Source organism: Eublepharis macularius, chromosome 1 (genome assembly GCF_028583425.1).
Source record: "Eublepharis macularius isolate TG4126 chromosome 1, MPM_Emac_v1.0, whole genome shotgun sequence".
Taxonomy (NCBI): Eukaryota; Metazoa; Chordata; class Lepidosauria; order Squamata; family Eublepharidae; genus Eublepharis; species Eublepharis macularius.
The window spans coordinates 83,135,915-83,160,359 of record NC_072790.1 but is presented as its reverse complement, the minus strand read 5'-3'; the positions used below and the strand labels follow the sequence as shown (position 1 = coordinate 83,160,359).

General features: G+C 40.6%; 1 protein-coding gene across 1 annotated transcript in view; it reads left to right on the top strand.

Annotated features, from left to right (window-relative positions):
* The window catches only part of MDN1 (midasin AAA ATPase 1), a 156,523-nt gene that overhangs the window by 25,454 nt on the left and 106,624 nt on the right, over nt 1–24,445 (top strand). The window contains exons 18-32 of the mRNA XM_054973804.1: nt 1,924–2,068; nt 6,860–6,956; nt 8,710–8,823; nt 9,809–9,956; nt 10,091–10,201; nt 13,710–13,861; nt 14,620–14,798; nt 15,713–15,921; nt 19,810–19,956; nt 21,827–21,968; nt 22,112–22,264; nt 22,365–22,497; nt 23,235–23,373; nt 23,468–23,598; nt 23,805–23,940. Coding sequence (XP_054829779.1) covers nt 1,924–2,068; nt 6,860–6,956; nt 8,710–8,823; nt 9,809–9,956; nt 10,091–10,201; nt 13,710–13,861; nt 14,620–14,798; nt 15,713–15,921; nt 19,810–19,956; nt 21,827–21,968; nt 22,112–22,264; nt 22,365–22,497; nt 23,235–23,373; nt 23,468–23,598; nt 23,805–23,940 — 2,136 coding nt within the window. The remainder of the gene's footprint in view (nt 1–1,923; nt 2,069–6,859; nt 6,957–8,709; nt 8,824–9,808; nt 9,957–10,090; nt 10,202–13,709; nt 13,862–14,619; nt 14,799–15,712; nt 15,922–19,809; nt 19,957–21,826; nt 21,969–22,111; nt 22,265–22,364; nt 22,498–23,234; nt 23,374–23,467; nt 23,599–23,804; nt 23,941–24,445) is intronic.

Sequence of the window (24,445 nt, the reverse complement as noted above, 5' to 3'; positions counted from 1 at the left end):
GGAATTTTTAATCTCCTTTTATCACTATTATTCTTATTTTCTGTAGGTCTTTTTTTCTAAGTATGATTGAACGAAACTTCTTAAATATATGATAGGCAATCTATAAAATTTGGAACATATAATAAATACTCAAATAAAATGAAACAGTTAAATTAACAAGCTAAGATATTAAACTTTATTAGGCAGATCAAATGATGAAAACAATGTTTAAGGTTTTAACTTATGAACTATACAAATACGTTATTAAGTATCTTATTCAGAAGCACTAAAGTGGTGATGGAGGTGAAGCTAATATATTCTATAATCACTGTGATTTGTATAGTCTTGTTATGCTCATCTGGCATAATTGGATGAACTTTTTATATATATAATAGGTCAGTCTATTAAATCTAGAATCCACAATATTAAACTAGATTAATAGTTAAGCTAAATAGTTAAATGAAACAAACAAGCAGAGAGGAAACCCCTACCAGGGTAGGGATACAATAATAACTCAAAATGTTTCGAAGTTATAAATTCAATTCTCTTAAAGTGACAGTGTATAAATATAAAGTGCTTCTTAATAAAGATCAATAGATGAATTCCATAAATACAATAAATAGTTCATAATTATTTCATAGACATAATAAAGTTTATAAACAACTCCCCCTCCTTTTCCTTTTGGAGGGAGGATGAGTAACTTCAGGGAAGAAATCCAACAACTAAGTGCTTCATTCCATAGGGAAAAGCACTTACAACATCTCTGACCCCATCCTCAAAATGCAGCCACCCCTGGGGTGGAGCACAGCAGCCAAGTGGGTCCGTGTAACCATTTAGCACATGCAGCTATCATGGACAATATCCTTTCCCCTGATGAAGTCCCATCGGATGAAATCTGTGTTCTCAATAGCCGGCCGCAGTTAGGGCTTGAAGGTTACTGGTCATTGTCCACTTGTAGGTCCACTTGAGCATCTGCAAAAGAAAGGAATGTTAGACTTTTCTGGACTTTATTCTCCCTATGGAATGAAGAACTTATCTGTTGGATTTCTTCCCCGGAGTTACTCATCCTCCCTCCAAAAGGAAAAGGAGGGGGTTTGTTGTTTATAAACTTTATTATGTCTATGAAATAATTATGAACTATTTATTATTTATTTTATTATTGTATTTATGGAATTCATCTATTGATCTTTATTTACCTCTGATACTGACAAATTAGTTTTTTTCTTATCGGATACTGATTCATTTGTCACTAGCAGAGTATCCCTGTTTGCCTTAGCTGCAAAAAAGATTAGGGCCAAGATTGTTTCCTCGGAAACCTAACTTTTCTCATAACTATCTAGTATTTATTAAGGTCCCATTTTAATTGTATTTTATTTTTATTATTTTAATAACTGTATTTTATGCTTGTAAGATAGATTTCTATTTTTACTGTTTTTAACTTTGTATTGTGACGGCATTTGGCCATATACAATTAAACCTAGTAGATCTGTTGATTTTTATTAAGAAGCACTTTATATTTATACACTGTCACTTTAAGAGTGCTCGTATTTCCTATATTATATAGTGCTGTATTTCCTATGTTGCTCCAATCTATTACTATTTACTACATATACTTTTTGAATTGTAGCATAATGTATTTTGTATAAGGTTCTATACACTTTCTACTGTTAATACTATTTCAATTTTTCTTCTTAAATAAAATTTATTAAAAAGAAAAAAATCCTAAAACATTTATAGAAAATTAATTTGTAACGTCAGGACAAGAGCAATTCATGGTTGTCAATCAAAATGTGGGGTGTGTGTATCAAAAATGGAGTCAGGATTACCATTGTTGTCTTCTCTGACCTCTCTGCTATTCAGTTTAGACTTAGTTTTAAAGATCCATTTTGAAGGTAGCATCATTCTAATTCTTAATTCTCAGCCTTTCATCCTGTTTTGTTTTAGGGCATACTGGCACAAGCTGTGAAGAAAGGTGAATGGATTCTACTGGATGAGATTAACTTGGCTGCAGCAGAGACTTTAGAATGCCTGAGTGGTTTACTTGAAGGTCTCTCTGGTTCATTGGTATTGCTGGATAGAGGAGACACAGGTATGGTAGATATGTAGTAGGTTTTTCTCTGGAAATAGGATAATTTTTATAAATGCCTCTTTTACAAGAAAGTTTAATGTGAATAGCTGTGTTTAATCTGCAGTAATAGAACAAAATTCTAATCCAGTAACGCCTTAAAGACCAACAAAACTATCCAGGATATAAGCTTTCATGATATGTAGCTTTGCCTCATGAATGCTTATACCATGGAAAACTTTGTTAGTCTTTAAAGGTGCTTCTAGACTTGAGTTTTGTTCTTCTAAAGAAGAAATTGATGTGATTTGATTTTTAACAGTACACAGGTGACAGGTCTTGTTAGTGTTTTGTACCTTAGTATGAAATGTGTGTTTTTCAGTGACACTTTCAGCTTTGAATAAGTACTTCTTGAGGAAATCAGTCCTCAAATTACTATAACCTTACTACCTCCTGATTTTACATTTATTTTTAAATACAGCTTAAACATAAAGAACTGTTATCATGGATTAAAGGATCAGATTTGTTTTATTTTTGATGCAAAGAGGTAAAAATTCACACATCTGGTTTTATAAAATGGTTTTTAAAAACCCAGACTTTCCTTACCTACATTATTACATCATTGGTATACAAAGAGTTATGTTTTGATTAGCAGTCAGAAGCCATAAAACAGGGAAGGCGGGGAGACAGTCAGCAGCAATTGTTACAGGAGAGCTGAGTAATCAAGCGCTGATATATGAAGAGATATAGCTTTAGGTATTTAATATTGTTTGTTCTGTTTCTATATGACTTGTGAGCAGTAATTAAAAAATAACTATCTGATTAGTAGTCATGATTGCCCTGGTTTCTGAGTAGAGATGCCTATTTACATTATTTCATGCATTATATTTCTGAAGAACATGGCAATTTTTGTACAGAAGCTTTGCTAGTAATAGGATTTTAATATTGCTAAACTCATAGCCATTTGTCTTGTCATTGATTTAACATACCTCATCAGACATTTTATTTGTTTATTTATTAGACTTATAGCCCGCTCTCCCCGCAGTGTAGGCTCAGAGCGGATCACAACCTGATTAAAACACAATACAATATGCAATAAATAACATATGACTAAAAGCAATTTAAAACTGTCAGCAGAATTTAAACAGGCAGTGGATTTCACAGTCCTGCAAGATCAGTGGTTCTGCGGAGGCTAATATTCTGTAATGAGCTAAAAACCAGGAGAGGGGTCTCCCCCCGCTCAGTAGGAGGCCAGGAGGAGGCCCGCCCGCCTCAACCACCGAAAGCTTCGCGGAACATGGCCCAACGGAATGCTAAAAGATCCCACTGGGCCCGAGTTGTCTCAGACAGAGAGTTCCACCAGGTTGGGGCCAGGGCCAAGAAGGCCTGGGCCTTGGTTGAAGCAAGACGGATCTCCTTGGGGCCAGAGATCTCCAGAAGATGTTTTCCTTCTGAGCAAAGTACCATCTGGGGTATATAGGGTGAGAGGCGATCTCGAAGGTATTCTGGTCCCAGTCCACTAAGGGCCTTAAAGGTCAAGACCAGTGCCTTAAACCTGACCCGGAACTCCACTGGGAGCCAGTGCAGCTGGTGCAAAATAGGTGTCATATGAGCCTGGAACGGTGTCCCGGTCAGGAGCTGCACCGCTGCATTCTGGACCAGCTGTAATCTCTGGAACAGGCCCAAGGGCAGCCCAGCGTAGAGCGAGTTACAGTAGTCCAGCCTTGAGGTGACCATTGCATGGATTACTGTCACAAGGTAAGAGGCAGGGGGCAAGCTGCCTGATCTGGCAAAGATAGTAAAACGCTGATCTGGCAACCATCATGATCTGGGCCTCCATAGGCAAGGAGGTGTCCAAGACCACGCCCAGGCTCCTCACCATTGAAGTAGGCATTAGCATGCCAGTGCCCCATCAAGAGGTGGGAGCCGGATCCCTGAACCCGATAGCCCACAGCCCAGTACAGGACCTCTGTCTTCATTGGATTCAGTTTCAGTCTGTTCTGTTTAACCATCCAGTCACAGCCTCCAAAGCCCTGGTCAGATCATCTGGGGCGGTATCTGTTTGGCCAGCCCTCAGCAGATAAAGTTGGGTGTCATCTGCATATTGATAACATCCCAACCCGTAGATCTGCACCAGCTGGGCAAGGGGGTACATATAGATATCGAACAACATTGGGGAGTGTATCGCCCCCTGAGGGACACCACACACCAAAGGGTGGTGTGCCGGTAACTGCTCCACTGGCACCACCCTCTGTCCTCGATGGTGACGAGAAGAGACTAGCCACTGTAAGGCTGTCCCACGAATCCCCACATCGGCGAGGTGGTAGGCCAAAATCTCATAATCGACCGTGTCAAACGCTGTGGTAAGATCCAATTACAACAGCAGCACCAACCTGCCTCGATCTATTGCATCAGAGTAGACATGGGCATGAAACGAAATAAGTAAATTTGGTCACGAAACGGGCCGTTTCTTGTGTCATGAAACAGCGTTTTGTGGGGCCGTGGTTATCACAATATAGTCACGAAATTCCCGACTTTTTGGCCTGTCTCGTTAGCTTTGTGAACGATTCATAATTGCAGACAGGCTGGCACCAATCCATTGATTCCCTAGGCAACAATGGGCCCAGACCTTTTGTTGCTTTTGGAAACCCCAATCATAGCTTACCCTTGATTGGCAGATCTCCTAGCCATCTGGAGAGCTTCCATTCTGCCCTATACAGCCAGGAGCTGGGGGGGTCAATCCCCTAGGCAACCAAGGAGGGTGGGGCTTCTGTAGCCATGGGCACACCAATCTCACCCCTCAAAACCCTGTTAGGCAAGTCTGTGAGCCAACCACAGACCTCCTGTTCTGCTCTTATGTCAGTGTTTTTTATAAAAGGCACATCTCTCTGTCTCATGTTTCAGTCCCAGTAAACAGAGGGGGAGGGAGGAGGACCTGTTGCTGGGATTGGAGTGGGACAGTTTGTGGAAGGATTTGGGATTGTGCTTTTGTCTGTTACTGCTTTAAAGAGACTGAAAGAAGCCTCTTATTTCCAGCTCTTGGCCTTGCTGTGGGAAGGTCTTTGGGTGAGGGTGCCTTTTTTCCTCCACCCCACCCCACCCTAGTCTCAGGCTTTAGCCTGGCTCTGGGGCCTAGGCCTCCCCTTTTTATTTGCTTGTCTTTGTTTCTTTTCATTTCTTTTTCTGCTCTTTCGAGGGCTCACACTCTTGCTGCTTCCTTTGGTTTTGTTTTAGGGCATCTCCCTGCTGAAGTCTCCCTGCGATTTTGGCATCTCTGGGTATGAAGGGGGCTGTTGAAACACCCTGGGTTCTAACAAATCACGAAACTAATGAATCGTTTTGGCAAACGTGTCAATTTCATGAATTTTCATGATTCGCAATTCATGGATTGCGACGAAACACAAAACTCGCGTTTCGAGCTTTTTCCATTTCGTGCTTGTGTCTGCATCAGAGCCACATCTCTGACCTACTTCTTCCAGTTGTCCCCTTTGTACAAATTGGTATTTTTACTTTGGCCCACTTAATTCCAGTCCCTATGTTACAGTCCGTGTTGCAAAGAATAGTATTAAACTTGGTACTGTCATGTCTGAGCCCCATCCGTGCCAATGCTAATACTGAATCAATGTTTCATACTATAACTTGATGTCCTATTGCTAATGCCATAACAGTTTCTTTTATAGGCTGCTTGCAGGTACTTATCTAACAGACAGGAGAAACTTTCAGTGTTCATGACCTTATCGACTACTCACTCCCATGCGTTGCTGTGTCTCGACTTTGATCTCTTGCTTTCTCAGTGTCTCAACTTGATAGTACAGCTATGCAAGATATTCTCAGGGCAAATTCGCCACAAATCCTGTTTACTGTTGGGAGGAGGGAAGGAGCAACCGTGTGTGTTAAGAGGAAGATTTTTCCCAAGAATTATTATTCCTGTCAATCTTGCTCTTACTGCTTCAATGCTTACTTTGCTTCTGAGTAATCCTATGGACATATACATGGAAATGATTTGATTTCTGAGTAAACCCATTTAACCAAGAGCCTGGACTTCTTGTTGCAATGGTACAGGGATCTGTCTGCCATATCCTGTCATCCATAGCCTGAAAGGTACAGGGAGACCTGGACTCAGAGCCCCAGCTCCTGATGGTTTTATGCTAGTCACTGTCTCTCAACTTGTTCTGCCTAATAGGTTTATTGTATTGGTAAAGTGGTGGAGCAAAACACTAGACTTACTCTGTTGGTTTCTTCTCATCTAGGGATTGAAAGGTATGCAATAATACTGTGTCTGTGGAACAAAGAGGAGGCATAAGCCAATAAAGAGCCAGTGTGGTGTAATGGCTAGAGTGATATATTAGGATCTGGGCAACCTAGGTTTGATTCCCTGCTCTGCCATGGAAGCTCACTGGGTGACCATAGACCAGTCACAAACTCAACCCTAACCTATCTCACAGGGTTGTTGTTGTGATGATAAAGTGGAGGAGAAGGGAATGGTATAAGCTGCTTTGGATCCCCATCAAGGAGATAGTTGGAGTATAAATGAAGTAAAATAATTTTTTAAAAATTATAAATAAAGGTATCTTCCTCCACTGATGCTACCCTGAGGTTTGTAAAGAAAAGTTGTTATATAAATGTGGTGAATTTTCATCTCAAAAGCAATGGTAAAATTACATAGTTCACAGGAAGCCTAAAAGAGTCAAATAACTGGCTACTGCCAATGTTACCATGTCTAAAAGATTTCTTGAGCCTAAATATAATCACTCTAATTTGCTTTTTATTTTTTGAAAATTAACAGAAATTAATTTCTTCTTGTTCTCTTGCTTCTAGAGCCATTGGCACGTCACCCAAATTTTCGTTTGTTTGCTTGTATGAATCCAGCTACTGATATTGGAAAAAGAAATCTACCTCCAGGAATACGGAACAGGTAAAAACAGAATGGCCAACGTATATAATGGTTCAAAAGTATTTGTGTGTCTAGTGTTTCTGCTGAAAGTAGTCATGCACAGAATGTTCTTTTAAGGTACCTGATTTGTATGATATCAGAGAAATTACTGTGATAGGCATGTCCATCACGCTGTAGCTTGCTCAAGCTGGTGGATTAGTATGTAGCAAAATACTTACTGCCACTCTCAGGCAGGAGTGGTAGATGTTGTATGCTATATGGAAGCTACAGTTTTCTTCAAATATGGGAAAGTCATCAAACTGGGAATAGAACATAAATCTAGTTATACAGTGCTGTCCTGGGAACGATAAAAGTAGAGCAATCTGCATTGCTCTGTTGGTTACTTTCTGATTAGTCAGCATTGCTTGTTAGCTGAAAAACAGCTGGATAAAAGGCTTCTTGGATAGATGAGTGAATTTTATGCTCACTTGGATCATTCCTAGGCCATACATTTCAATTAAGTTAGGCAAGCAAGAGTACTGAGATTATTGGTGGTAGCCTTCCAAATTTTTATTAAGCATTAAATTCTAAACTTGCACTTTGATTTGCCCACTGCGTATCCAACAAGCCTGCCTGTTACGAAGCATGTGCTGACACTGGTGACAATTGCAAGGTATTGATGTTTCTGCAGATCCCGAAAGAATTCTAGCAGCAGCAACATTACATTTTGCTTTATAAGCAGACTTGCTAATGAAATTTCAATCCTGTGTATACATAGCAGCTGGATGAATGTGCATTGTATGGCTATTGTCAAAGAATGGCTTTCAAACATGTGCTTCTCATTAATCATATAGGGCTGAATGGAATAAATCAATGAAGTTGGCTCCTAATGTCATATTGTAGAAATACATTAAGAGTGAATTGCAGGATTTCACAAATTTTGACTGGGCTGGTAGTCATAATTTGTGGTTGCCACTCCCCCCCCCCCCCAAGATCTCTGCATGTGACACAGAAGTCAAGGGAGGAAGGTTCTGTCGTAACTCAGAGGAGCATGTAGAAATCAGTAGATCTGCCTGTTCCAGGAGAAGGAAGTGAGGTCTCCTGTTCTGCTGGGCTTGGCTGCCTGCTATGAATCTCAGCACAACCTGAGAGGCTCTTGTGCAAGAGGGAGGTTTCTCCATGTTGTGCTGAGTAAGGGCCTGGGTTCCTAGCATGTTAAGTGGATTTGTAGAGGCCCAGTGAAATAAATTGGACATTTCCCAGTAAGTGTACTTCAGAATGGGATGTTACGTATCAAGAGCTCAAACCTAAATAGTTGCACAACCCTGCTTGACTGCAACACTTGCACACCTGTAATATCTTACTTTGTAAGGTTGCATTGATATAACAAATCAACCTCAATAAACCATTATTGCAGAAAATACTGGGATACAGATCACGTAATGTTGATTGATTCATTGCAAAATTATTACCTGTTAATTTAGGCATTGACTATTATAACAAAATTATATTAGGACTAATCTGCTGGACATAAGGAAATGTCAAGAACTGATAAGTGAATGAACGTTATAGTGTCTTATTAAGTTTACTGAGCAGTATAGTGGGAAGGTGCCATGGCTCAGTGTGCAGAAGGTCCCAGGTTCAGTCCTCAACTTCTCTGTTTCAGAGAGTAGGTGATGAGAAAGACCAGTCCAGGGCTCTGAAGACCTGCTACCAGTCTGAGTAGGCAGTAATGACCTTGATGGACCAGTGGTTTGATTCAGTATAAGGCAGCTTAATATGCTCATCTCTTTAGGTTTACTGAACTTTACGTACAAGAACTACAAAATGAGGAAGATCTGCAGATTCTTATCCTGGATTATCTGAAAAGTTTGAATGTCAGCAAAAATGTAGTGCAAGGGATCATAAGGTAAGTCTTATGCACATGTGAATAGTCAAATATTTAAAAAACTGTATAAAGAAGTGTATAATGTGCCAGATTTGACCATCCAGCAGTCTTGGATATATGATAGAAATATATTTGACTTAGCAGAATATTCATGTGATAGTATAGGTAATGGTTCTCATGTAAAAGTCTCCTTTTAAAGGCCACTACTTTATTTTGTTTGTTGAAAGACCTCTAAAGTCTTTTGAGTTGGAACTTCTTGTTCCCATCTTCCAGATGTTCCAGCTGTGTGTTAGCATTCTCTTGAGCTGTACACTGAAGTTCACAAATGCTGGCCTGGCTATTTTATACCTTGGTATTACTAAGTATTGGTCATCTCTGTAAGAGAGTGCTCCATGTAAGACTGTTATATTTGTGTGGGCTTTGTCTTGTCTCCTGAACCCTCAATATTCACCAAAGAATAACAGTAATCTAAAGCTTATTTCTTATTGTCCCAAAAATAGCAAACTGGCCTTAGCAGTAATTTGAAAGTTAATTACAACTCTTTCCCCATCCAGGATAGAGGGACCTGGCACTCTGTCCCTCATTTGAGCGCAGCCATATGAGAAAACAACTTATTCCCAGAGGACTCTATGTTTAATTTATTTATCCTGTTAAATAGTTAACCTGCAGCTGTGGTAAGAAAAAGATGAGGAACAGAACTCTTTGACTGTTGAGAGACTTTTGCGTATCATCCATACATTATACCATACATGAGCATGTTACATAGCAGAGACAATAAGTGTGGTGGCATTTAGAATTGAAACAATATTTTCTTTTACCACACAGTGAGAGACTTAACTGGAACACTGAATGAGGATGTGAAGTTAAAACTGCTTGTCAAATCCTCTGCTTCTTAATCAAAGAGAAGGCACTGATGAAGCATAATCTTTGAAACATAATGTGATATCAAGCTTATACAAGTTAACTTAAGAAAAGAGTATTTCATTTGTTGATTCGTTCTTTGTAGCTTCTATTTGTCTGTGAGAAGAGAGTGTGAAACAAAGCTGGTAGACGGGACAGGCCACAGGCCTCACTACAGCCTTCGTACTCTGTGCAGAGCTTTGAGATTTGCTTCATCAAACCCATGCAACAATATACAGCGTTCACTTTATGAGGTGACTGTCATTCTATATTCTTAAACTTTTGAAGTTTAGTAAGAATAAGTGTCTGCAAGTGTTTCTAATATTAAAAGCTGAAATGTCCCCCTTGAACTTTTTAAAACAAATATGTGCCTTTTTCTTCTCAATAGGGTTTTTGCCTGGGCTTCCTCACACAGCTTGACAGAGTTTCTTACCCAATAGTTCAAAAGCTAATATGCCATTATATCCTTTCTGGAAACACAAAAAACACCCTCAAACAGGTAAGTAACTGGTTATTTAAAGGTTGGATTTTTAAAAAGATCAATAGAATGGCTCTTAGTTGAGCTATAATTAAACATTCCGTTTATTACGTGTTTTAAAGGTAACTTGAAATCTGTTCATAGGCATGCATTGTACTTAAATTATTTGGTCCATCCCAAAAAAGCTGATAATGTGGAGTTTTCTTGTGAGTGTTGCTCTGACTTTTCCTGAAATAATGAACTGAATTCCTATTTAAAAAGTCTCACTTAGTGTCTCTTTTATTGTTTGATCATAAAATGCTTACTATGAAGCACTGATTTTAGATAATATCTAATGTGAAAGTATCATTCTGGGCTGTTACTGTGTTTTTAGGTTACCTGTTCTTAGCTGCACATTGTAGATTAAGTGTGAGAAATAGGGATGGCTTGGGTGGTCTTCCAGTATTACTGATCTGAGATTATTTTATTGCTAAGGGCACTTCCGCACTCATACTTCTGTAAAATTTGCCACAGTTAGAGCAGAGATATTTATGGCCTCTGTGCATCACATGGATGGAAATTGAGCATATGTGGATTCAAATGGGAGACTCTTTTAGAACCAAGCTTTAAAGGATTTTTCAGTGCTGGTTTTGTTTCGGGACTTGGGGGAACCAGGGTTTTTCTCGTCTTCCTTTTCCTCCCACCTTCCCCTCCCTCTGGTTTATGGCTCAAAAGACTACCTTTAAGTGCAGCATCTCTTGTGGGGTAAGTTGCCAACTCCTGACAGTCGAAGAACATCCGGTTGATTCTTGTCTTCATTGTTTTTATTCAGGGAAGGTTCCTGTCAGCTATAAACATACCTTAAACCCTGCCCTTCCTCTTCCAAGCCCTTTTCTTCTGTGATAGATCCTAAAAGAAAAAGAGAATTAAGGACCATGATGCAGACTTCCACTTCTGCTTTGTTTCCACACCAGGTCCCCTGCCCACTTCACCTTTATTCTAGGATCCTCCAGTCAGTCAAACACACTTCTGGGCTCTGCCCATTTTTTAAAGATTAGAGTTTGCCCTCTCAACCCCAACACCCCCTAATGCTGTGGTGCAATCTCCCAAAGTACAGTATGTCAATCTTCTGTTAGTGTTGTCTCATGCTTGCATTATAACCTTTCCCATAACCAATCCTATTACGTGACTCATGAACCCAGAGGTGACTGCTGCACTCGGTACAGATCTAGGAATGGCTGGGAGTCATACTTCTGGAGCCATCACTGTTCACTTTGGTACTAGTCGAGATTAGAGATGGGCACAAACCTGAACACGAACCAAAAAAACCCAATGAACAAGCCCAGTTTGTGGTTTGCGAACCAGTGGTTTGTGGAAGCTTGTTTCCACAAACTTCCACCAACTGGTCTACTCGTTCGTTTTGTTTGTATTAAAGGGCAGTTTAAATGGCCATTTCCCATGGGAAATGGCCATTTAAACTTTTCCTGCTGTTTGCAAGCAGCAGGATCCCCCCCCCCCTTGCTGCCTGCCAGCTGATAGTTTTAAGGGACCACTTGCAAGTGGCAGGTCCTTTTAAATGTCCAAATCCCACAAGCCCCACCCCCAGCCACCCACTTGCCTTGTCTTCTCTGTGGCCGCGGCCTCCTTCCCCTCCTCCCGCAAGGGGCGGGAAGGCCGTTTTCGGCCCACATGGTGGCAGAGGAGGCCAAAAACGGCCGTCCCGCCCCTTGTGGGAAGAGGGGGAGGAGGCTGTGGCTGCGGATAAGACAAGGTAAGGGTGGGGTGGGGGGCTGGGGTTTGTGGGGTTTGGGCCATTTAAAGGGCCCTTTCCTGCCCCTTGCAAGTGGCATGTCCCTTTAAACTATCAGCTGGCAGGCGGTGAGGGGGGATTCCCCCCACCTGCCAGCTGATAGTTTAAAGGGACCTGCTGCTTGCAAGGGGTAGGAAAGGGGCCTTTAAACGATTAAATGCCCCTTTCCCTGCTGCTAAGCATCCGGAAAGGGGCATTTAAACACCACAAACCATGAACTGATTTGGGGACTTGCCCCAGATCGTGGGAGTTTCTGGTTCCTGTATCGTGGAAACCCATGAACCACATGGTTCAGTTTTTTTGTGGTTCGTGCCCCCCTCATTCGAGATCCCCTCATTCTCAACCCCCCCTCCCTGAAATGAGTGTGACTTTCTTTCTAGGTAATGCAGCACTCACTGGGATCAACTTTCAGTTTGATTGGTGTATCATTCACCCTCTCACTACTGTTATTCCTCAGAAGGACATCCGCGCTCTTCAAGGAACACATCCTTTTTTTAATGGAGGGCTGTGTCACGCCTTCCATCTACCGATCATCCTTCTGATCAGAATTAGTACTGAGACACTTCTTCTTAAGATTAGCCTACTCAAATCAACTTTCTTCTGCTCATTGGAGCTGAGATGTACCACTTCACCTCTTGCAACAGACTCGGATATCGTGGGGTCAGTACATTTGGGATCAGGCACCCTTGCAGTCACAACCCTCCTCCTTCCCTGCACTAACTCAGCACCAAAACCCCATGAATTAACAGTTGACTTAAAGAGAGAGGCAGCCTCTTGCACAGGACCAGATGCTACTTCAGCTCAAATCCAAAGGTAGTCCTGCTCACTTCCTCTTGGATTTGGAGTATGACTCAACTTGCAGTGCTCTGACAGAGTCATTTATTCTACAGTATCAAGGGTCCAGGATCTGAAGCCAGCTTCCCTTCCAAGGATTAAAGTCTACTTGGAGAAGCCCCTTTATATGGCAGATGCCTTGGCTTCAAGATCTAGTCTGCACCCCCACTGGTAGAACACCCAGTTTTTCATTTGTCAGGTGTTGAATAGCATGTGTTATGATGCCAGGGGGTTTACAGGTAATTGAATAATGCTTGGCTGAAGTTTTTCATGGCACCCCTACTAAGCACGTTGAAGGCCTGTACAAGATTCAACAATCATCCTTTCCCATCCTCTTTACACACCGGAACTCCAGCTTCATTGTTAACGAAGTGAGCATGTCCAAGAATAAACAGAAGGCCCATTCCTCTCTAGCAGGCAGGGAGGGATGCACACAGACAACATAGATCATAGATTCTACTCCTCTGCAGCTTTGAGCCTGATGGTCTTCGGTGAACTGTGCAGTCAGCAACCCACCCACCTTCCCTGCAGCAGGTATTCCATTTTTCGTCTCATGCGTCCTGGGAAGAACTGAGTGGGAAGAGCGGCTCTGCACTCTCTGAGTGTTCATGTTACAACCATTGGTCCTAGTGATTGGAGCCATCACTGAAAAATCCTTTAAAATTTACTCTAAAAGTTTCTCCTATTCAGATCTGCACATGCTCAGTTCTCATTGGTGTCATTGCACCGATCACCACATTGGTTACAGGGAGGCAGCATGCTCCACTCCAAAGCAACAAACATAAACATGGAATTGCATTGTGTGCAATTCTGTTGCTTAATAAATTATGTGCAAATAGCATTGCCTTTATGTGAGGAAGAACTAACTGTCATTAAACAATATTTGTTTCTATAATATATCCTTAGCCTTTGCCAGAGCCTAAAGGAGGCAGAATGATAAAAATAGAAGGATACTGGATTTCAGCTGGTGATAAAGAACCTACTGTGGATGAAACTTACGTGCTCACACCTTCAGTTAAACTTAATCTCAGAGACATCGTCAGAGTTGTATCAGCTGGGTATGTTGGATATCAGTAACACATTTTCTGCTCTGAAGTAATAGTATGATTTACGTTGGTGAGTAACTACTGCTTGTTAGTGGAAAGATACGTATAGTACTTGCATTCTCTCATCTCACTGCTGATCCCCACTGTGCCACTTCCACTGTTCCTGGGGGTCCTCTGTCTGCAAGGGGCAGCATTTGGGGGAGTTTGGTGGATTGCATTGGGTGGGATGATTTGGCAAAAATCTCGCTCCCCCCCCCCCCTTTCACGTTAGCTGAAATAACTCATGCTGGCAGAAACCAGCATTTGAATTCAACCCAATCAGTTGGGACTTCTTGTATGCCTTGTTTTATTCTCCTGTGACCAAAAAAGAGACTGTCTCCCCAAATATATCTTAGTAACATGAAGGCTAGAACTTTTTTTTCCTTTTAAAGAATTGGAATAACTAAGATTTTAGCAGCAGTTTGAGGGACACACATGCTTCAAGAATAGTATTGTCAGTGGGCTGTATGTCATACCCATATCTATAATAAACGTACATGCAGATACACAGCTAAAGTTTTGTTATGTCGTGTAGGAGACAGCATGACAGGGAAATTAATATTACTGATATTCATTGCCTTTAGCTTTGATACTTGGGAAAGGAACTTTTAAAATGCATGCCATGCTATGGACAATTTCTGGTTTCTGGATGCAGGGGTTGAAGGATTTTAAAAAATGTTTGGCCATCACAGATTGCTGCATTTAAGTTTCCTGTCTGTTAATTTTTAAAGGACTTACCCAGTGCTGATTCAAGGAGATACTTCCATTGGTAAAACCAGTTTAATCCGCTTTTTGGCTGCTGCTAGTGGAAACCATTGTGTTCGAATTAACAATCACGAACACACAGACATTCAAGAGTATATTGGCTGTTACACATCGGATGAATCTGGCAAACTGATATTTAAGGAAGGTAGGGTTCTGTTTACTGTTCCTGGTTCACTTAGATTTTAACATCCAACACAGCGTACATAGTGCTTACAGGGTGGCAGTGTAAAACTAATTTTCCTGTTCACAAGGGTTGGGGATCCTCTCTGTATATAGTGCCATCTAGGATGAATATTTTAGGGAAAAATGTTGATTCAAGATTAAGGATTAAAAATTTGGAGCTGTGTGTGGGAGAAGCCAAGGATTTCTCATGAAAGCCAATGTGGTGCTACTATGAAGCTCACCGGGTGATACGATTTTTCAGTCTAATTACTTCACAAGATGGTTGTAAAAGAAAAAAACACAATGGTGAAATAGCTCTAACCTCCTTGTATGTGGGATTAAAAAAATGTATCTGTATTTGAGTTCCTTAGAGAGTGTCTCAAAACTCATGCTCTTTTTGTAATAACTTTGGGACTGCTTTTCATGTCAGTTCTCAGCCCAAATCAAACTAGTACCCTTGTTGCTATGTTCCAGTACAGTTAGTGGAAGCATGTAATCTCTGATATGAATTTAAGGAGAAGTTATTATTCGATCAATTTCATGACTTCAGTAGGCTTTTCTAGATCAGCCTGCAAACTCAATCTGAGAAGAAATCTCATTATGTTCTGGTCCAGGCTATATCAGCACATCATCATTAGCCTGAGCAAACCTGAAATACACAATTTTCATTCCCTTTTCTAAAGATGCCTCAAATTAGAAAGCTTTTCAGGTTGGCCCAGTCATGACTCCTTTTTAAGCATTTCCTATATCACAAGGTACTTCATTAGTCAACTAATGTTTACACTTCAATGCAAAGCTACAAGTACTACTGTTTTTCAAGGTTTTCCATTGCTGCTTCAATGAAGGCCTCATTTAAAGTTTGTAACGACACTTTTTTATTTTGTAATTACTATAAAGGTGTCCTTATTGATGCTATGAGAAAAGGCTACTGGGTAATCCTGGATGAACTGAACTTGGCGCCTTCTGATGTTTTGGAAGCACTAAACCGATTGCTAGATGACAACAGAGAGTTGTTTATAACGGAGACTCAAGAAACTGTCAAAGCCCACCCAAGGTTTATGCTTTTTGCTACACAAAATCCACCAGGGGTCTATGGAGGCAGGAAGGTTAGTAGATAGATTCTAAGACAATTATTTCTTTGGATGTAGTCTTGCCCACTCGCTTGCTCACAGGCCCTCCTTGTGCCCTCACTCAAAAATTTATTTGGGGCACACAGGTTGCTCTCTTTTCTTAGATTTATACTACAGGCACAATTAGAATTAGCCTGGTGTCGCTGCTTGGTTGGAAGAGTTTTGAATCATTCTAAATGGCACTTTCAATGGTATATCTTTTTTATTTAACCAGATAAATATCTTTTTATTTGTTTATTTATTTATTTACTTGGATACATATAAATAATGCAAAGAGTGTACATCCCCAAGGAAGTAGATATAAAGGTTCTGGGAAGAACTTAGATTTTGTGTATGTATGATTATTTGGACTAGAAAGAAAGCAATGGGTTCTACAGGGACAACTATCCATAGTAATAAAGAATAAGTGAAATAGCCACTTGAGAGGATCAGAGAGTTGTATCTTTAAAAGAATAAGCTTAGATCTTGCTCACAGCGCGGACTATGATGTTAACGTTTGGATGCACCCAGCTCCATTTTTTAATTAGTTGCTTTTAGGTATCCCTTCATTGCCAAAAATGACACATGCTGAAGAGGAGGAGAAATGTGTGTGTGTGAGGGGGGCAGATATTTCAAAGACAACTTGTTACGACCCTTTCTTTCTCTTGGGTAGATTTTGCCTTTAATCTTTCTCTTACACCCTCTTTTTGGTAGATTGCTGCCACCAGGAATTAAATTCCAGAATAATTTAAATTTCTCCTTTTAGTAACGTGCCCAAGGGTCAGGCTTTTTGTGGTACTATGTGGGCCTGAGGATAGGAATGGGATATAGGAATAACTCTGGGATTAAAAAAAACAAAACAAACTTTTATTTTTATAAGAAGTGTATCGTTCTCATATTATTTCTGAAACTTGATGGTTTCCAAAGAGTAGTTCTTAATTCTTAAAGTTACTTTACTTAAACCCAGTCACATAGATCTTCTCTCAGGCTTTACGCACAGTTTGCCTGCTTTTGTGTTGGAGCCTAGAGCTTGAGGCCTGCGGGATTTCCCTCAAGTATTTAAAGTTGTTGTTCGATATGATGGCCATTAATTGACCAAGACCAGGTCTTCGGCCTGCACCCAAAAGCAGTTATCTTGGTTTTCTGATAGTTGATTGTGAAGGACTCATTTTCACAATATGAGGAGAGCTTCCCCGACACCCTCCTCAGTCCCACAGGAGTTCTAGAAAGCAACACTCTGTCATCAGCATATAATAAGACTGGTAATGACCTGTTGGCAAATTTGGGAGGATGGAGTGTGGGTGAATTAAGCCATCTAACGAGATCATTTATATAGAAAATAAATAATGCTGGTGGTAACAGGCTGATTTGCTTGAAGCCTCTAAAGGTTTGAATGGATTCAGTAAGATGCCCTTTCCTACTATATCTGACCCTTAAGAAAGTTATTTCTTTGGATAAGTATTCCTCAATAAGATGTTGGATAATCAAACATTGGTCTATCGTGGATCTCCCTGGTCTGAAGCCTGCTTGTTCTGCCACTGTAATATCCTCTTACACAAACCAGTCTGGAAGATTGTCCAGGAGATGCCTTGCATATAGCTTACTTATGATATTCAATAAGCTAATTGGCCTATAGTTCGAAATATGCTCTCTTACCTTTTTTGTAAAAGGGAACCACTATAGCCATTCCTTATGATTTTGGAATATGACCTGAATCGTTGATGTACATAAAGAGGGGAACCAGGAAGGAGACTCACCATTCCTTATTTTCTTTCAAAAGTTCTGGAGGGATACCATCGTGACCTGGGGTTTTAGCATTTTCCAGTTGGTCTGTATATGATTTAATGTCACCCAGAGTTACAGGAGACCATTTATGTGTATTTTCTACTGCTCTTGAGGGGGGAGGTTGAACTCAGTCTTTATACAGATCCATTAAAAAAAGACTCATTTGTCTAGCAGTATACAGGAAGATATCAGAGATTTGGGTCTCAATATTCTACCTGAAATTAATCTCCAGAACAGGGATGAGTTTTTAGCTTTTGCTGCTTCGGTTTCTCCCATAATTCCCTTGTATGTTCTTTTTTGTTACGTTGAATTAATAATTTATACTTTTTTTGGATCAATAATTTTAAAAGAGCTTCACTTTTGGCCTGATCTTGTGATACTCCTGGTCGCTCCAATTTAATGCTTTTTTCACTGTTACACAGCTATGATTAAACCATGGTTTGGAGCAGTTAAAGGACTTCCAGAGCTTCCAGATACTCCTGGTCCTTCCAATTTAATGCTTTTTTCACTGTTACACAGCTATGATTAAACCATGGTTTGGAGCAGTTAAAGGACTTCCAGAGCTTCCAGATACTCCTGGTCCTTCCAATTTAATGCTTTTTTCACTGTTACACAGCTATGATTAAACCATGGTTTGGAGCAGTTAAAGGACTTCCAGAGCTTCCAGATACTCCTGGTCCTTCCAATTTAATGCTTTTTTCACTGTTACACAGCTATGATTAAACCATGGTTTGGAGCAGTTAAAGGACTTCCAGAGCTCATCATTATGTCTGTGAACAAGAAATGGATTTAACTTTTGTATAAGGTTTTCATAAACAGTTAAGGGATCTGAATCAATCATAAAATTCCCTGACAAATGATGAGGATCCAACAGATTTTCCTGAGTTAAGATGTCTTTTAAGCTTTGCGCCACCATCGTGCTCAACAGCTGTATCTTTCTAAGGGCATGGCTGTAGTGAGGTATCTGGATTCAAGATGAAGATTTCCAGAATCCAGCTGCAAACATAAGAATAGCAGAAAATGATTCCCCCTCATATACGGGAGCACTTGGAAATTTCCAACCAAAGAAAGTAATGCTGTACAGACCAGTATGTAATCAGTTGTACTAGCTTTAGACCCTGCCATAAATGTAAATTCACTCAGAATATTGCCTTCAACAGAGCCATTTAGAACAAAAAGACCCAATCTATAAACAAATTTACACAGACAGGCCCCAGCATAATTTGCATGATGATCTTTAAATATCCTTTCCTGTTTAAGGAACTCCTGATTTTCCATCAGTATATTTGGTATCACTTTAAATTTGGAGGCCATAAATGCATCATCCGGGCGTTTAAGTCACAGAATCAGGGTATCCAGGTGTTCTAAGATCAGAGCTGTTACATAATTTTCTAGAGAAATCCATTTCTCTTATATTCCTGCTTTTTTACAAGGAGGGGGTAGATACACATTTATAATCAGTCAATTCCTCTTATCCCCTGTTAAAATTACTGCCATTGCTAGCTGGTTCAGGGGAGGCTTCACAATGGATTGCACTTTCAGGGAAGTTAATAGAAGATTACCCAACCCTCCTTTCAATCTCTCTAGTCCCCGCCCGGGTACTGCATTTAGTCCCCGCCCGTCTAGAATCAGTACTGTGTCAGACCAGGTTTCTTGTAAAAGGATAATGTCATAATTCTGATGAAAGAAGGGGATATCAGAATTATGTGTGATTCAGTGTATCCAGCTATGTTCCACAAAAGCAGTTCAACATAAATGGCAGAATGCTGGTTATTTTCAGGATCACACCATCAGTCCTGGGAATCCAGTCTCCTACAACTTTCTTGATCTTTTAATACAGTTGGCCTCATGAATACATCTTCCAAACAGGGGGAGGGTATATCAATAAGGTTCATTTCCTCAGAAGTCACACCTACTGTTGGAACGGTCTGGTTCCCACCTGGGTATTGACGATCTTTGGAAAAAGGGGATATCGTCAAACAAGCCACATGTAGATTGCCTCATTTCCTGGATCATGTCAAAAGGGGCAACAGTCCTGGGATTAATATTTCCAACACCGTCCCTAGCAGACGTCAGCAATTCTTCTTCTTTGTGTTTTAGGTATTGTCCAGAGCCTTCAGGAATAGATTCGTGGAGCTGCATTTTGATGAATTACCAAGTTCAGAGTTGGAGACCATTTTACACAAACGATGCCAGCTTCCACCTTCTTACTGTTGTAAACTTGTTAAGGTCATGTTGGATTTGCAGGTACTCGTCATTTTTGTTGTTTTATTTTTACTTAAATAATTTGAACAAGATGGCAAGTTGGCTTCCAAGTGTGCTGTGGACTGGGAAATCCTTGCTGTTATTCTCGGTCTGCAAAAGATTGCCTAGTCAAAACTTTGAATTCTGTGTGTCCTTTGATCTCTTCTGAAGACATATTTTGGTTTTATCTAGTTGAGATTGCATAGTGGCCAAGCAAGATACGAGAGCTGTAAGTGCAATTTAGGAAAGGTGTGTATGGTGCATGCACATAACCACATATACAGCAGTAAGGTTTCCCCATTTCTGAAACAGCAGGAGAAATTGGGAAGGATTTGTTCTGTGAACTCTGTCAGTGGTTCATTGGATTGAATATACTGTTCATCAGACTCTCAAGAAGTACCCTTTGGAAACTGTTCATAAGGCAGCATATTGTTTTGTAAACCAAGTTCACGTTTTAAACACTGAGGTGATGGCTCACTGAAACCTCAGAGGTTCCTAGTTTGGACTTCATTTGTATATTGTAAACATCTCTCTCTCTCTCTCTGTTCATATATCCAACTACATATATCCAAGTCTTTCCTTTTCTCTGTAGCATTCTGTTGTTGTCCCCCCCCCCCCGACAGGGAAGCTCAGGGCCAGAATGGGATGTGGCATGGGGGTAGGGGTTCCTGCAGCAAGAAGGAAAAATCAGCAGGAATCTCCCCCTGCATTCATGCATGCACACACACTTAAGCAAGCTCTTGCTTTGTGGAGGAGCTAGTGGAAGAGGAAGTGGTGACTTCTCCTGATCTCCCCTCAAACTGTACCCCCACCTTCTGCATCCTCAAGGTTCCTCAGCCCCCACGAGCATCTTTTCAGAGAGCTGCAAGAAAAAGAGATTGTCTAAACTCATTCCCTTTAGGATTTGTTGGATTCAGATTTTTGATGGGGGCAGGGATCGTTGATCATCCCTTGAATAGTCAGTGTCTGAACAGCTAATTGTTTGGCTGTTTGGGGAAAGGAATGGCTGACAGGTCAGCTACAGCCATTTTGTGAGTGGGATTCTGGGTTCATTGGAGGCTGTATTGTATGGGGGTAGATTAGGGGCACTTATGCCTCCCTTAGGAGGTAAACCAAAGTCTGGGCTATATCATTTGGTCTGTGTACGTAATGGCTATATCCAAGCATCTTGTGAGCCAGTGATTGAGGAAATGAGCAGTGCAGGGCTTCCACTATTTAGCCGCTCAAAGTCTGGCAGCAGCTAGCTGAAATCGAATAATTATATTTGGAGGAAAAATATTAGTCCCGCACGAGTTTTTATTAAGAGGAAATTGGTGACTGTAATATTTTTAATTTAAACATCTTGTTTCTAAAAGCCTTGAATACTAAGTAAGGTAGTAGGTCTGTGAGATGTCTGAACACATCTGTGTTCAGAATTAGTATTTATTTCATCACTAACTATTGTTCAGGAGCACACCCCTTTTGGGGTGGTAAAGCAAACCTTTTTCCCAATTAAATTCATGTTAAAAAAACAACAGGCATTCCAGGAGAAATGGCTCTAATCCAGTTTTCTCACTGACAAACCAGCTTTCTAAGTAAAAGGGAAATTCTAGCATATGAGTCCCTACCTGCCAATTGAAGGCATAGATTTACGTCCTCAGTGAGGATTAAGGTACGGTATTTTGGCATTTCTGAGTCTTGTAACTTTCTTGGACATGTGTAAGAATATGTTGGGTCTAGCAGGAACATCAGTAAAAGCTAGACCAGAAGGAGGCCCAGTGGGCAGTTATGGGGACAAGAGAATATTACAAGGGGAATGAGCAAGGGAAACTAGCAGTAGATGCAGAGGACAATGGTTGGCAAAAAAGACTTACTTTATGTCTTATTAACCTAGTCTCATCGCAGAGGTTCATCAGTGTTTTCAGGGAAACATGGATTTATTACTCTTCGTGATCTCTTCCGTTGGGCTGAAAGGTACCGATTGGCAGAGCAAAAGGAGAAGGACTATGACTGGCTTCAGCATTTAGCAAATGATGGTGAGAATTTGCTCCTCTTCCCAGCTTAGTATTGTCCCTGTACCGGGACAACTGTAAGTCCAAGTTTTAGATCATGAACTCTGGCTTATAAAATAATGTGGATAAGCATACTGATATATGTCTGTTTGCCTTTTTCTTTCTAGGGTTTATGCTTCTGGCAGGGAGAGTCAGGAAACAAGAAGAAGAGACGGTTATTCAAGCTGTCATTGAAAAACACTTTAAGAGGAAATTGAATCCCCATTACCTCTTCTCAGAAGAAAGTATGATGAAGCAAATGAGTCAGTTTACAGAAACAGGTAAATGAGAAATTCTAACACTTGATTAAAGCTAATCATATTGCTGACTGTGACTTCTGAGTGTGGATAATTGGTTTTCTCTTCTCCCTCCCCTTTAAAGCATCTCCATTGATGTCTGTAATGGATGACCAGTTCAGTCACGTTGTATGGACTCGAAGTATGATGCGGCTTGCAGTGTTGGTAGGCCGAGCATTAGAGTTTGGTGAGCCTGTACTACTCGTTGGAGACACAGGGTAAACTACTGTTTTGTTACATTGTTGCTCTGAGTTGGTTTTAGAAATTGTATGTACAGCATTATATATGCAGGTGTTGTTCCTTTGAGTTGGAACTAGTTGTGCAGCTTCTGATAAAATTATGAAAGTGCTTTAAAAAAATAGTGGAGAATGGTGACGTCATCTGTGAATTGAATCTGCCCCATGCTTTCTTCTTCCCTTTCCCTTTACACTTCTGGACATAGCTCAGAAGGAGAAAGCAAAAGCTACCGGAGCTGACAAGTAAAGACTGAGCAGTGGGAAGCTGTTTCTAGCATCCCTGTGCATGCTGGTGTGCCTTTTTTTTCTGAATCCATTCATGGACAAACAGGAAGGGTCACTCTTGCCTGGGTATACTCTCATTTCTTGTCCTTCTCTTTGTCCTTCCTGTTGACTGAGAAAAAGAGAGGAGTTGGGAGGAAAGTAAAGACACAGTCCTGGTGGGGTTGTGTTGTGGAAGAATCTGCTTTCCCCATTATTTCAGGAATGTCTGAAGCATGGATTTGCATATCTCATATATGGTGATATTCGGGTGACACACACACACACACACACCCGGCTGAGAATCATGGATTTCACTGCAGTTAAGATATGCCAAAGCAAATTGCAGGAGACTCAGCAGTTCACACTTCCATTTCACAATACAATGCTGAATCATTTCCTTTCCCTAAAGCTGTTACCTTGAATTTTAAACGAATTCCTCTGTATCCTTTCTACAGGTGTGGAAAAACAACCATTTGTCAGATGTTTGCTGCCTTAGCCAATCAGAAGTTGTATTCTGTAAATTGCCACTTGCACATGGAGACATCTGATTTCTTGGGTGGTCTGCGACCAATTAGGCAGCGGTCAAAGGTCAAGGTCAGTTAATAATAAGGTATCTGATACATAACAGACATTTTTTAAAAAGAATGTGTGAAAGGCTTGTTTGTTTCTGGTTTCCCTCCTCTAACAGGAGGACTTGGACCATCCTAGGCTGTTTGAATGGCATGATGGAGCCCTTGTTTTAGCGATGAAAGAAAATGGCTTTTTCCTCATGGATGAAATTTCACTAGCTGATGATTCTGTCCTAGAAAGACTTAATAGGTATGCACTTGGTAACATGGGTAGTTCATATTCCTTCTTGGAGTATTAATTGCACATCCAAAATAGATCAAACTTTGGATGGTTGGGGTTACCTAGTTAAACATCAGAAATATATAGCTTCAAAATCTGTTACTGCAAATTTCTAATGATGCGTACATATTTGGAAGTTTAATAGGAGCAAATACTGAGGGGTTTTTTCCTTCCAGTGTTCTCGAAACTGAAAAGATGTTGGTGTTAGCAGAAAAAGGTAGTGAGAATGATGAAGTAGAGCTACTCACTGCAGGAAAGAAATTCCGTATTTTAGCCACAATGAATCCTGGGGGAGACTTTGGGAAGAAAGAGGTAAGAGAAAACCATATTTTGTATATTTTCCAGTAGTTATTAGGGATACTCTAATTGCACATGTACTGCTGCAGTGTAAGAATGGAACAAGTACATTGTCTTGAAGTAGACTAGATCCAACAGTGATGGATGAGTCAGATGCCTCAGAACAAGATAGAATTTCATTCCGTCTATGAACAAGGGACATGCTTACAGAGCAGGGCTTTTGTATAGGATTTTAATGCCATTCTAGTTTGTTCATCTGTTTTAGAAGATATTTACACCTTGATTTCCTCTCCAGTGGGGACCCAAAACAGTATTCATCCCTCCTCCATTTTATCTTCACAACAATGACCCTGATTAGTAGTTAGACTAAGAGAGAATGCATGGACTGGCTCAAGGTCGTCTAGCAAGCTTCCATATAGCAGAGTGTGGATTGAAGCCTGGGTCTCCCAGGTTTGACACTGTAGCCTCTACATGATGCTGGCTCGCTGTTGGTTAAATAGATTATCCCCATCTCTTTGTG